The following is a 14,919-nucleotide window of genomic DNA, read 5'->3' as shown; positions in this document are numbered from 1 at the left end:
TTAGGCTTTTCTTGACAGTGATACATGTCTGCTTCTGGCAGCACCAATTACTTTGGAGAGGTTGATGGGCATTGAAGAAACTTGCTATGGAATTTGCCTTAAATGTGACAAGGCTAGCCATTTGGGTAAGAAACCGCTCTTGCCTGGACTGAGTGATGGTATGACATATGAACTGGATATGCAGGACCCACAGAAAAGTGACCACTGAGCTTTGCAAAAGATGGGATGGTCCTTCAGGGTTCCTGCTTCATGAAAGAGATTGGCAGACATTTTACAGGACACAGAAGAAAGCAACTGATGGACTATGCCATTACAAGGCAGAACAGATCTTCAAATTTCCTGCTTGATGGAAAAGTCTGCTGGATACTATGGGCCTGTAGGCTGAAGATGGATGTCCCAATGTTCCGGAAGAACTTTGGGTGTCTGTCCAGGCAGCAAGATGTCTGTTTGAATTCTAGAACTTTGGGGGTTGCTTACAATGCACTTCCTGTTTAGTTGGGTAATATATCCTTCTGAGGTCTTTGAAGAGTTGAAAACATATAGTTAGTAGATATAAAACTTTACACTCACAAAGATAGGATAGATGCTAGGATATTTTCCTTAATTTGCCAAATGTAAATGAATGAAATACTGTATCTATAATTCTTGCTTGATAACTGTTTTGTTTATATAATTTTACTATGTTAAAGTTAAAAACTTCCTTTTTCAATTAGATAGAAAAGGGGAGATGATGTGGGATGTCCTTCTGTATATGTGTTGTTTTATTGGTTAATGAATAAAGCTGCTTTGGTCTATGGCAGGGCAAAATATAGCCAGGCTGGAAGGGATACAAAGAGTAGGTAGAGTCAGAGAGATGCCATGTAGCTGCTGAAGGAGGCAGATGCCATGGAGCTGCCCAAGAAGCAAGAGGTAACAAACCACAGGCCTCGAGGTAAAATATAAAATAACAGAAATGGGTTAATTTAAGATGTAAGAGCTAGCCAGTAAGAAGCCTGAGCTAATAGGCCAAACAGTGCAATTATTATAGTTTCTGTGTGATTATTCGGGTCTGAGCAGCCAGGAATGAACAAGCAGTTTTCTGCTTACAAAAACCACTTTTATAATTTACTATTAGATTTTAAGGTTTCTGTGAATGTTCTCCTGTAGATATGATTATCTTGTGTACCAGATTAGAATTGGACAAGCCCCTGTTAATCAGCTAGTAGAAGAAGGTCATTAGTACTCCATCAATGAAAAGGAAAATGGGTTCTCCCAAGTCTTTCTCATCTTCTCCCATGTCATACACACATTTCCTGGAGCTCTGGCGTGCTACATGTGCAGAATGGGCGTTTTCTTCTGATCTAACATGGACTTCATGTTATGCACAAGCATCCCATCAGACTGTTTAATGTGAAGTCTGAAGGATCAGTATCTCAAGCCTGCAGGTGCCCCACAAACCCTGCCTGCCATAGTAATGGTTGATTCAGGCAACAGAAGACTATGGACCTTAATTTGAATAAAGGAATTTTTATCACAGCAAACACACTGAATTTAAACTCCGTTCTTTAAGAAAACAGGCATTTTCTTGTAAATGTTGTTATAAGAAACAATATAAAGTGAATGTGATTAGTTTCCATTAATTTGCTTTATTGAGAAGTCTTAGCAGGCTTTAGAATGTTCTAGGAAATTCTGATTATGGGTCTATTTATCTGATTATTACATTGTATATATAGGTATTGGATAATCAGTCAAAATAACTCTATTTTTTCCTTGCTGAGTTCATGTAAAAAGAACTTTGTAAAAAGAGTCCTTATAAAAAATCCAAATGGAAAGACAAATATCATATGTACTCACAGATAAGTGGCTTTTGTCTAAAAGAAAAGGAAACCAGTCTAACAATTCACAATCCCAGAGAACCTAGATAACAATGAGGACCCTAAGAGAGATATGAATGGATCCAATCTACATGGGAAGTAGAAAAAGACAAGATATCCTGAGTAAATTGGGAGCAGGGGGATTATGGGAGAGGGTAGAAGGGGGAAGGGGGAGGAAGGAAGGGGAGCAGAGAAAAATGTATAACTCAATTAAATCAATAAAAAAAATTTAAAAAAAGAAAAAAAAAACCCCGAGGTTGAAAAGAGAACTTCACTCGAGGAATGCAACCAGAAGAGTTGTTAAGGTCAAGAGTAGGCGAAGAATCTACAAATAGAGCTGTTTGTTTGCCAGATAGTTCAGTATCAGAGAACAGAAAAGTCAGCTTTTCATTTTGTGGTTTGCCTTAATTTTACATTCTTCTCAGAATGCATGTGAGAACATAATGCTAGTTACATTTCTCCTGATGACCTGTCTGCTGGGCAGAGGATAGAGCATGGTAACAGCAACCATCTGCTAATAAGCCTGCCCATAGCTTATTTTCTCTAAACTGCTTCAGATAAGCTGTGGGACCACATCTCAGGAACTGAGCTCTTCTCTGGTTACTGTAATGTAAACAAATTGATTTTCACATCTCTTTTTCCCTCCCTCCTTCCATTACACATTATATGCATTTTCCAAACACAGACCTACATGGTCTAAAATTCAGAAAGTCAAAGAAGGGTCACAGTTCAATGATAAATGCCTGCCTTGCATGCACAAGGCCCTGGGTTCAATCCCAAGCATTGCAAAATAAACAAAGACCCAGAGGGTATATAAATATGTCTTTCTACTTCTTCCTTTATTACCAGTGCCCCTCTTCAGAACTCCTCTTACCAATTCCTAAGTGAGAATTCCCGACAAGTTCCATACTTAACAGACATCTAAACTGCCTGTGTGTGTGTGCATATTCTTTGAATACATATAATATTGTTTCGTATCTTACATTTTTAACTTCTGAATGCTATTTCGCTGCATGCAAATATAATTCAAACAAAACACACTAAAAATAACTATACAGTCCTACGATGTTGTCCTATAGAGAATTTAACCTGTTCTCAGTCGGATGATTCCAGTGTCTTGCAAAGATGAATGTGAGGTACTCCAAGCAACTATTTAATGGGCAGAGAGAAGAGAACCCATCTTAGATGCAACACTGTATTTAGAGATAACAGCAACTCTAAAGTACCCACAGAAGAAGAAATATCATCCTTTAAACAAAATCAAAGACTACTTTAGCCAGTCAGTGGTGGTGCACACCTTTAATCCCAGCCCTAGGATCTCTGTGAGCTGGAGGTCAGCCTAGTCTACAGAACAAGTTCCAGAACAGCCAAGGCTACACAGAGAAACCCTGTCTTGAAAAGCACCCCCCCCAAAAGTTTATATCATTAAAAAATAAAAAGTTTAGGCAATTTAAGAAGATAGAGAAGCATCCTAATTTGCTGGCCTAAAATTGAAACTGCTTATTAAAAGACAGAGAGGGAGAAAACAGGTATTAAGCTATACAAGACACTTTTGTAACAGAGAGATATGATAAAAGACTAAACAATTGTAGAAATATTCATTTTATTAGGTACAATAATAAATAGATTGTAGTTTTTATAGGAAACTACCCTGATTATTAGAACATGACACACAAATAAATCTTAAAAATTATTGGCAAATAGCAAAATGCTCATAATTTTTGTATCCAATAAGGTAACTAAATACCTTGCTGGTCTTTTAAAATGTTTATCTGAAACACTTCAAAAGAGAAAATGGGGGAGAATAGATTCTAGAAATTCTTTGTATAGATTGATACTTCCTGTTTTGTTTCGTCTTACCAGGCCATTTTGGGTTGAGAACGTAATTGTTGAGAAAAACTAACAAAACTTACCGAATACACACCCTAAAAGTCACTTCCATGCAGTGCTCTGTATCTGCAGCTCAGGGCTAGTACTGCTGAAAGCAACACCTGGCCTGGTGTGCCTGTGGGGTTTATGAAGAGGACTGTAGAAGGCGTCTCAATGGCAACAGTGTACTTGAGATGAGGCTCACTATCATCACCTTTGCAACGTGCAGCCCAAGACAGCCACTCCCGTGACATCATATTTTTCTTGATCATTTGTTAAAAGTATCTTGGGGTTAAATGTTGCCTATTCTTGGCAACTCCAGACAACAAGCCTTTCATGGTCTTTACCCTTAAGATTTCATCCTATTTTCCAGTCTAGTGCTGTTCCCGGGAGTTAAGAGAACAGCTTTTCCTTAAAATCCCACAGTGTATTTATTACCCAGGTCACAGGCATTAAAGACACAAAACCATTAGTAATGGTAAAGAATGAACTCAGTAATAATATTAAATACACACCAATTAACATAATGTTTTTCCAAAATTTGAAAAAAGGTAAATTTTATTTGTGTATCCACAGCTGAAAAGAGAGCCAGCCACTGAAATTATGACCATTCTTCCAAACTATGCACAGAAAATCTCCTAATCGGGAAATCAAGAGGTGGCTGAGAGGAGGAGGTGAAGTGGCCTAGGAAAAAGAACCCTAAACACAATGACAACCACGGTTTAGGTTTTATAGTTGCCTACTCACATAAAGAAAGACACTAAAGCATGAAACAGTTTCACTAGACAAATTAGCACATGGAGTCAATGAAACAATTAGATGCTTTTCATTTAGGCACATAAATAAAAAGAAATACTTACCAGGGTTTGTCTTCTCAAGTTGATACCATCGGTAAAATGCTCTTTTCTTCTGTTCACTCAGGTCTGACCCCTGCTGCAACAGCCAATGAGAGATCCGGCTCTGACTGATACCTACAGGGAAAGAAAACAGCTTTTGATGGGGCTCTGGAATCAGTCAAGTCAATGACGGCTCTGCTGGTTTTAGTTCCCCAGTGGTGACTCTACATGACTGTGTAAGGGAGTGACAACTTGAGGAAACTCCTTAACACTACCCTGACCACCATGACAAGGACGTACGCAGAAATTATCTATAAGTCAAACATTATGTCAACAAAGACTTTAAAATACCTTCTAGAATTAATCTGCAAACTGAGTCCGTAACCATGAGATATCAAGATGATGCCCAAGTAACACTACTTGTCAGATTTACATTCTACATCTATCTAAGAATGAGATACTTGAGCAGATACTGTGAGAAAGATCTAGTCAGCAAAGTTTTATTTCTCATTATTGACACTAATAAAAAGATTTAGAGGCTAGGAAGGGAAAGGTCATTGAACACACTGTTTTCAAAATAAGCTTTTGGGCTACTTGCTAATTCACTGAAGCATCTTAGACCCATCTCCATTAGTAGAGAGGAGCAAGAGTTGGCAGACTTGTGGACTTAGGTTGCAGCGTGACCTCTCAAGAAAGTTCAGTAGCTAAAAGCAGTTTCCAGATGACTTTCCTTCAAACAACAAACTACCCAACAGTAGTTCTCTGCTATTGCTAAGAGCTTCTTGTCAGCAATTAGAGAGGTGGATGATTTGCACATATGAAAGTCAAAAGAATGTTCCAAAACATTCAAGAATCACACACTCATTCTGGTCACTATATTCTTAAAAATCCAATATACAACTGGCAAAAATCAGAGAAATCTAGAAAGAAAGAAAGAAAGAAAGGAAGGAAGGAAGGAAGGAAGGAAGGAAGGAAGGAAGGAAGGAAGGAAGGAAGAAAGAAGGCATTTCCAAAAGATCATCTGGCTATGTTAGAGTCTAAAATTTCTCAAGGTCTCCAAAGCAGTGGTTTTCAACCTATGGGTTGCAACTCCCAATATCCTGCTTCAGATATTTCATGATTCATAATGGTAGCAAAATTACAGTTATGAAGTAGCAATGAAATAATTTTATGGTTGGGGGGGTCACCACAATATAAGGAACTGTATTAAAGGGTCACAGTATTAGGAAGGTTGAGAATCATTGCTCCAAAGGGTTAAAATACCTACTGTGGCAACGGGACATCGCCAAACACCACTGTGCCAACAGCAGTCTAAAGCTATGGTGTTCAAGAGGATGCAGGGCTACCATGACATTATCAAATATTAACTAAAAGCAAGACCTCAGGATTTTTCAGAGCACTTAAATAACTCCTGTTAGAAGATAACTATTGAGAACATGGGAGGAGAAGCTACAAGGAACATTATGAAGGAAAGTTCCCTGACTAAAAACTTACTTTTTGTCTAAACATTTGTGTGTAGGTGTGTGTGCGTCCAGTGCACAAGGTCAGAGGACAACATGGGGTTTCAGGACTGAACAACACGGGGGTTGTCGGGCTTGGTATCGAGTACCTTCACCCAAAGAGTCATCTCACTCACCTACCATCTTTCTCTTCCAAAGGACAAGATTCTTTTTGTAAATGCTCCCAAGTAATCCCCAGAGATGGTTCCCTGTGGTAGAGGGTCCATGCGATGTCTGTTCTGGCAGCTAGTACTGTTGATTATTCTGGACAATTAAATTAGCAGTGTTTGGCAATATTTTCAGCAAAATCTAGCTTCAGGCACCATGGTATCTTTTTTATACTACTCTTAAAATAAGCATGAAGAAAATGGCTGGGCAGTGGTGGCGTATGCCTTTAACCCCAGCACTTGGGAGGCAGAGGCAGAGGCAGACAGAATTCTACTGTAAGCTCGAGGCCAGTCTGCTCTATGGAGTGAGTTCCAAGACAACCAGCGCTACACAGAGAAACCCTGTCTCTTATGAAATCAAAATCCATTTTCTTGCCAACCAAATAAAACCATTCAAATGGATTTCCTGTTGTCACATAGGTAAAAAACAGGGAAGTTAAAAAAAATGTTAAGAAAAAGTATGAGATCTGTTAGCTTGCTCCAATATTAAATTTTCCTCACATTAGAAAACACACAGAATTAACCAAAGAGCTCACAAGGTAGGAGAACTAGTTGTTCGTGCTGTGGCAAAGGTGGCAATAGCCCATCAAAAGGATAACAGTTAGAATATACTTATTTTCATTACAAAATATTCCCATGTTTTTAAATTTTTTTCTTTTCTTTTTTGGTGGTTTTTTGAGACAGGGTTTCTCTGTAGTTTTGGAGCCTGTCCTGGAACTAGCTCTTGTAGACCAGGCTGGCCTTGAACTCACAGAGATCCGTCTCCCTCTGTCTCCCGAGTGCTGGGATTAAAAGTGTGCGCCACCATTGCCCGGCTAAATTTAATGTTTTTTAAAAGCTACAAAAAAAAAAATCAAAAACCAAAACTAACTTAGCAACAATAAGCCATTATACTTAGTGTTAGTACAGCCATGGGAATCATATATGGCAGAGCTATTTTCAAAAACAAATTAACAATTTCCACGAAAGGTAAATTCTGGATATACAGCCCATAGAAATGAGTACTTATCCAGCACAAACATATTCAAAAGACATGCACCAGAAGCCTCAAAAATGAACATTACACATAGCAGCCCATGGTTCAAAAGCTGAACAGCCATCAGCTGCAGAATGCAAATACTATGATATCTATGTCCTCTCCTTCAGACTGCCATAGCACAGGACAAGGATAAACTACTAGTATATGTACCCATGTGGGCAGACCTCACAGAAACAAAGCTGCTTCCCAAACACCAGACACAAAAACCATACACTACACTATCTATAGGGATGCAAATACTGGTACCCATGTAGGAAAAGAAAGGTTGAGAATGAAAGTTTATATGGCAGCCAGTGATGCTCTTTACTGATGTGGAAGGTAGGTGCCTGTACTTCATAAAAGTCATCAAGCTGTCACCTACTGAACATACTTAAATTTTAAAAAGATCCCCACAAATTTCTGAAATTTAAAAAGTAGATAGAATATATATTAATATGTAATATACACTTGATACAAATCAGGAAGTACATACTTTTATGAAAATACAATCTTATATGTTATATACCACATTTATATCTATATAATCAAAAGCTTACAGGCACACACTATAAATCTAAAATTGTAAACTTTCCTACATTTCTACTTCTACAGCTTCCTTAATCTTTCTATAAATGTTGCAATTTCTGGAATTTGACACTGAATATTATAGTTTCTTGTTGATTCTTTTAGAAATACTGTAATTAAAGTGAATGAAAACTTATAAAAAGGCCACTTTTGCCCTCTGTCTGCAATTCATGTGACCGACTTAAAAACATGTCACACAGTTTCTCTCTTTGTAATTATGAATTTAATAAAACAAAGGGAGGGGCAAGTAATACAAGCTGTCCTCCTGACCCACCTCAGACTCAGACAACAATGCAAGAAATAAACCAGTACAGTCAGCCATTTCCAGAAGGGACACTGCAAACAGACGGCTAAACAGCAAAGGTCACACTTGGAAATGACTTTTCTCAAGGGCTGGTTTGAAAGCTCGGTGGGACTTGGCATTCAGGTCCCAGCAGCTTCTCTTCACTGCCTGTCAGCTCTGCTACTTCCCTTGGGAGAAAAATTCCCTGACACTCCCTTCCCTGCTATAGAAGAAAATCTCTGTAAAAGTTTTAGCTCTTCAAAATCCTCTTTTCTACCTCTGGTGGGGCAGAAGTAAAGACAAATTTACATATAACTTATTATAGCCAAAGGAGGTGGAAACAGTCTTGAGGTCCCATTCACATTACCTTCCGAATTTCAGCTGTATTGGCTGCTTCCAGGTGCTTAAATACCCACTCCCTTCCACTAGGGGGCTCTCAACCATAACCCAGTCTCCTAAATCTTAATGCTGCACCCTACCATTCCATGTTTTGTGTCCTGCCAAATTTATGGAATATGACACTACTGGCCATTCATATCATTGTCCTTGGAATGAGAGATGCAGCTCCTCCAGAAAAGAGCATCTCTTTGACTCCAGGTGCTATGTTAACTCCCTACACATCAGTGGTCCCTGGGATTCCACACTTAAGATCCTGCCTTTGACCATCAGAACTATCAACAAAAATGACTTAAAATGTAAATGCAAGAGACTCTCGGGGCACAGTCTGTTCTTGAAAACCACCAGCGAGGCACTCTCAATGAGAACTTCTCAGAGATCGACACAGCAGCCTACCTCATTCTCCACACCACTCATCTACTTGTCTTCCTGTGTGAGTTAGCTCAGTTTTACCTACTCTCTTCCTGAACTCTTTACATTTTTGCCAAATCTCCTCCTTCTAGTCATCATTTCTGCATTTTGGAATCTTAACCTGGACAACTGAAAGAACTAATGACATAAGTCACCCCAGAACCACAAACTATAAAATCCTCATAAATGATCCTCTTAAATTAGACCACTGCACATCTCTCAGCAATTTTCTATTGCAGAACTGCTACCATTTCTCTAATTCACTTTCACAATGCAGTCAGATGTTTAAATATATTTTGTTATATTTGAGTCAGAGTCTCATTAGATAGCCCCGGCTGGCCTGGAAGTTACTGTGTCTCAAGCCTGTCCCACACAAATAATCTTCCGACTTAACCCTACTGAGTGATAGATTATATAAGTGAGTGTCACTGCCAAGCTCCTGATTCAATTTCTAAGCAAAACACGATTTTCTATAAAAACTCAAGTGTGTTGAACACACAGAGGAAAACAGTTCTTTCCTACCACTTTGTTACTTTCTACCTTAGAGTCATGCTTGTTTATTTGGTATGAATGCGTATGTCTTTCTCAATACATGTAACATAAACTTATGCATACATATAGTTTTAAAGAGCATACAATTTACGATGCTACACATACCTTTGCCCCATGTCTTGGAATTTTCTCCATCTTCTACACTATATGTCTAACCCTCATGTAACCCAGGTGACAGCAATCTCATAAGCCCTCTTGCTATGTTTTTTACGGACTTCTTTCAGTTGTATTATCTTTTGTTGTTTGGATTCCGATTGATTGGAGACAGTGTCTCACTCTGTAGCCTCGGCTGGCTTTGAACACTTGGTAATCTTTCTGCCTCTGCCTCCTGAGTGCTGGGATTAGGGCATGAGCCACCATGACCAGTTTTGGGGTCACTTTTTATCGACAATTTTTAAAAAAGACTTATTTATTTCTATTGTGTGTATGAATGATGTGTACCCACAAGTGTGCTTGGTGCCCATGGAAGCTAAAAGAGGGTGTCACATTTAATTTTTATGCTTAAGCTTAAATAACCTGGCTAAGTTGCTCCTGTATTTCTGACCTATATTGCTGTCTGGAATACTAAAGACTTATGTCTCAAGATGCTAATAAATTCTGGGATAAAGGTTTATGCAGCAATAGAAGATTAAGACAAACACTTTGGCTCTGTGACCTTGTTTTCACTGTGACCTTCACACCATCTTCTGACCTGCAGTCAGCATGTTCATTCTGTCATGACCCAGACGTCCTACTGTTGCTTACTCAGGCCTAGGTTTAACTGGATTTGAGATTTTCTCATCTCCCAGTTTTCCAATTCTAAAACCCTGTATGTCTGTTATAAACTGAGGTATATTCTACAAAGAGAACAAATTCCTATGTATACAATGAGTTTTGAGAAATGTGTGTGTGATCATGGTGGGACTGAAAATACAAATTTCTTCTTGTCTCTTCTTGGTTCTGTGTTCCACTCAATTTAAAAATTTCACCTTAACTCTTGGTGGCCACAATCTCACCACGGAGTTCTTACCAGTACAAGCTGATTGGTGCTGTATTAGCCTGGCCTTATCAGCTTGAGTGTCTGTGCCCTAGTTTCATATGTGGAGGACATTGTTACAGGGATAAAATTGGAGTCACTGTTCTTTAGGATCTGTTCAGGTAAAGCCAGTGGAAACAGTATAGCAAGAATCTCTACCATGACAAGCCTCCATGAAAGGAAAGAAAGTGAGACAGCTTCTAGAAAAGCACTGACCGCCATTCTCAAAGCCACCCTTTCCAAAGCTGTGCAAATTACCGAAGGCTTACTGTGCAGGTTTGGTTCTTAGCACCTACAAGGTAGCTCACAAGCATCTTTAACTCTTCTAGCCTCCACGGGCACCAGGCACACACCACTCCCACACACAAAGGAAGTAAGTAGGTCTTAAAAACAGAATAAACAAACAAACAAACCCACTGTCATTAAAAGGTGACCCGGAAGCTGGCCAAGGTGACTGACTCAGGCCATAATACCAACACCCTGGAGGCAGCGGCAGAAGGATTACCAAGTGTTCAAATCCAACCAAGGCCACAGAGCGAGACAGATCCCCAATCAATCAAAAACCAAACAACATAACAAAACACAATTCAAGAACAGAGAAGTGTCCATGCAGAAACTGAGACGATGGACTCATTTCATAAAGATTTATACCAACGTTTTTAAATATATGAACAGAACTAAAAGTCAAAAGAACAACAGCAAAGGATGAGAGAAATGTCTTACCCTACAAAAACTATCAAGAGAGACAATAATTATATGGAAGAACCAGACAGAAATTCTGGAGTTTAAAAGTATAAATGAAAAGTTCACTGGTAAGGTTCCACAACAAACAGGAAGTAACGGAGGTGATTGGCTCAGCACTGCAAAGGTGACTGAGATGACATTATGGGGAACAGGAGAAGGGAACGAGCACCTGGAGCAAAGCTGCACAGACATACACATGCCCAATACACACAAGACTCTTAGGATACACAAAAGTTAATAAAGAACACTGAGAAAATAATGACTCAAATCACTGAAAACTGGATGAAAAATCTTAACATTTTAAAGGCACCCAGTGATCTTCAAGTATGTTAGCCAAAAATCCACACCTACAAACACCATCAATCTCTCGAACCTCAAAAGAAGGGTAGTGAGATGTCTCAGCACATAAAGGTACCTCCAAGTCTGGCATGCTGAGTTCAATCCATGGGATCCACATGTTGGAAGGAGAGAACCGATTCCCACAAGTTGCCTTCTGACCTCTACCCATGACCCATGGCACGCATGTGCCTCCACCCATGCATATAAAATAAACAAAACTGTAATAAAAATGTTTCAAAATCAAGGATAAAAAAGATGTAAATAAAAAAAAATTATGTAGAAAGCAAGCTCACAAGGGCTAAAAGTGGGCTACTCGGAGAAGCCATGGAAAGAGACTTAGGACACTGCCTGAGGGACAAAAGTAATGTGAGAGTACTTTCCTGAAAGGAATATAAAGGACACACTGGGGTATAAATAAAGGACATTAGACAGACAGGAGTGTGGATACACTGAAGACAGAGAAAGTAATGCTGTTACGGGATACATCTAAAAATGTTCCCAGTGGATGGCTTTTCAGAGGTGAGGCCTTATAGATTAATACACCAATAGTAATCTTTAGTGCAACTGCCAAAAAAAAAAAACACACCTCAATCTATGTAACAAATAACAAGGGATTTAAACTTACACACTAGAAAATATTCACTTAACAAAAAGAGGAAGCAATAAAAAAGGAACTAAAAGGCACAAGATGTACAGAGAACAGGGTAGATACAAATCTTGTCTATCATTAAATTACATTAAATCTTAATGAATTAAATATTCTAAAAGAAGACAGAAGCCAGCAGAACAGATAAAAAACACTATATATTCAAGTATGGTCTGCTCAACCAGAGGCCACAGTGGCCACCAGAACTCCAGGTAGGTCACCTGCCTGCAGACCTCTCCCATTCTCTCAGTGCCCTCCCAACCTTACCTTAATCCCTGCACCCCTTCTTGTAGCCATGTACCAGAACCCAACTTGGGTGCAGACCCCCACTCAATTACAGGCCACACTGACCATAAGATCAGTGAGGAAACAGAAACCAAGGAACAAAACACCTATCCAACAAAGACAAACTCAGAAATCAGCACCTAGACCTATAATCACCCCAAACCCAGACGCCTAAACACCAGTAAGAACAAAAAAACAAGAGCCAAGGCACTATGTCACCACCAGAGTACAGCTTTCCTACCACAGCAAGCCCTGAATAGTCCTGACGCACAAAAAAAGGACCTTAAAACATTATAAAGATGATAGAAGCCCTTAAAAGGAAATGAATAAAACCATTAAGGAAAACCAAGAAAAAGCCTAGGGGTGGTGGCACACACCTTTAATCCCAGCACTTAAGAGGCAGAGGCAGGTGGATCTCTCTGAGTTTGAGGTCATACTGGTCTACAGAGTGAGTTCTAGGACAAGGACAAGGCTACACAAAGAAATCCTGTCTCAAAAAACAAAAACAAAAAGCCAAGAAAAAATAGTTGAAAAATGTAAAAAAAAAAAAAACTGTTTAAGACTAAAAATGGAAATAGAAGCAAAAAGGAAAAATGCAAATTAAGGAAATCCTGGAAATAAAAAATATAGATAAACTAATAGGAACTACAGAGGCAAGCTTCACCAACAGAATACAGGAGCCACAAGAGAGAATCTCAGGCATTGAAGAAATGATAGAAGAAACAGATACATCAATCAAAGAAAATGGTAAATCCAAAAAATTCTTGACACAAAGCATTGAGGTAATCTGAGCCACTATGAAAAGATCAAACTTAAGATTAATAGGAATAGAAGGAAGAGAAGAAACCCAGCTCAAAGACCCAGAAAATATTTTCAACAAAATCATACATGAAAATTTCCCTAACTTAGAGGAGATGTCTATAAAGGTATAAGAAACTTACAGAACACCAAATAGATTGGACCAGAAAAGGAAGTCCCCTCAACATATAATAATCGAAACACGAAATAGACAGAACAAAGAAAGAATATTAAAAGCTATAAGGAGAAAAGGAGCAAGTAAAATAAGAAGTCAGATCTATTAGAATTACACCCAACTTCTCAATGGAGACTCTAAAAGTCAGAAGGGCCTGCCCTGCAGCTGAGACTACTATAACCAGCAAAATTTTCAACCTGGATAAAATTTTATATTCCATGATAAAGTCAAATTTAAATAGTATCTATCTACAAAGCCAGTCCTAGGAGAAGGTACTGGAAGGAAAAGTCCAACCCAAGAAGGTTAACTATATTCATGAATATAAAGGAAATAAATAAAATAAATAACTGCACACCACCAAAACTAAAAGAAGGAAAGCACACCCACCCACCCCCACCCACTAAAATAACAGGAATTAACAACCATTGGGCATTGTTATCTCTCAAAATCAATGGACTTAGTTCCTCAATAAAGAGATACAGACTAATGGAGTGGATGTGAAAACAGGATCTATCCTTCTGCTGCATACAAAAAAATACCTCAACATCAAAGATGACATTACCTCAGAGTAAAGGGTTGGAAAAAGACTTTACAAGCAAATGGACCTAAGAAGCAAGCTGGTATAGTCATTCTACTATCTAAAAAAATAGTCCTTAGTGGGGACTCCTAATAATGGAGAATATGGAACCTGAACTGTGTGTCCATTTTCTGTAACCAGGCAAAGCTCCAGTGGTGGAAGTGGGACACCAACCCACTCACACAACTTTCTACTTATAGTCTGTCCTTCCTTAAAGGTGTGCTGGAGCAATGTGCTGGAGCACAGAACTTGTGGAAGGGGCCAACCAATGACTAGTCTAATTTGAGGCCTGTGACAAGAGAAGGAGTCTATGCTCGACACTGTCTGGATGACCCAAAACTAGAGATAATAGAGTCCAGAGACCTAGGGTAGAACCAAATAAGAATGACAAAAATAATAAATAGATAAATAAATAAATAAAATCAATAAAGCAAGAAAGGGAAGGAAGGAAAGCGTGCCCAGGTTAAGGTCTCCATTGGGTCCTTTCTCTTGGAGCTCAGAGAACCCTATAGAAGAGAGGGGGCCATAGGAGTTAAGGACACTAGGAGAACACTGCCCATGTAATCAACTAAGCAGAGCTCATGAAGTCTCACAGAGATTGAAGAGGCAATTTTGAAGTCTGCATAGGTCTACACTAGGGCCTTTGACGTGTATGTTATAGTTGTTGCCTTGGTATTTTGGAGAAACTCCTTACAATTGGAGTGGGATTTCTCTGAAGCTTTTACCTCCTCTTAGACTCTTTTCCTTCTAGTGGGTTGATGTGGGATGTCCTTCTGCATATGAATTGCTTTTATTGGTTTATTGGTTGATGAATAAAGCTCTTTGGGCCAATGGCTTAGCAGAGTAAAGCCAGGTGGAAAATCAGAACATA

At 38.9% G+C, this 14,919-nt stretch overlaps 1 protein-coding gene across 1 annotated transcript in view; it reads right to left on the bottom strand.

Annotated features, from left to right (window-relative positions):
* Positions 1 to 14,919, bottom strand: part of Hmbox1 (homeobox containing 1) — a 136,399-nt gene that overhangs the window by 53,824 nt on the left and 67,656 nt on the right. Inside the window, exon 5 of the mRNA XM_026783169.1 lies at positions 4,583 to 4,693. Coding sequence (XP_026638970.1) covers positions 4,583 to 4,693 — 111 coding nt within the window. The remainder of the gene's footprint in view (positions 1 to 4,582; positions 4,694 to 14,919) is intronic.

The sequence above is a fragment of the Microtus ochrogaster genome, chromosome 17 (assembly GCF_000317375.1).
Source record: "Microtus ochrogaster isolate Prairie Vole_2 chromosome 17, MicOch1.0, whole genome shotgun sequence".
Taxonomy (NCBI): Eukaryota; Metazoa; Chordata; class Mammalia; order Rodentia; family Cricetidae; genus Microtus; species Microtus ochrogaster.
The sequence above is the reverse complement of the archived record's forward strand: the minus strand, read 5'-3'. Positions and strand labels throughout refer to the sequence as shown.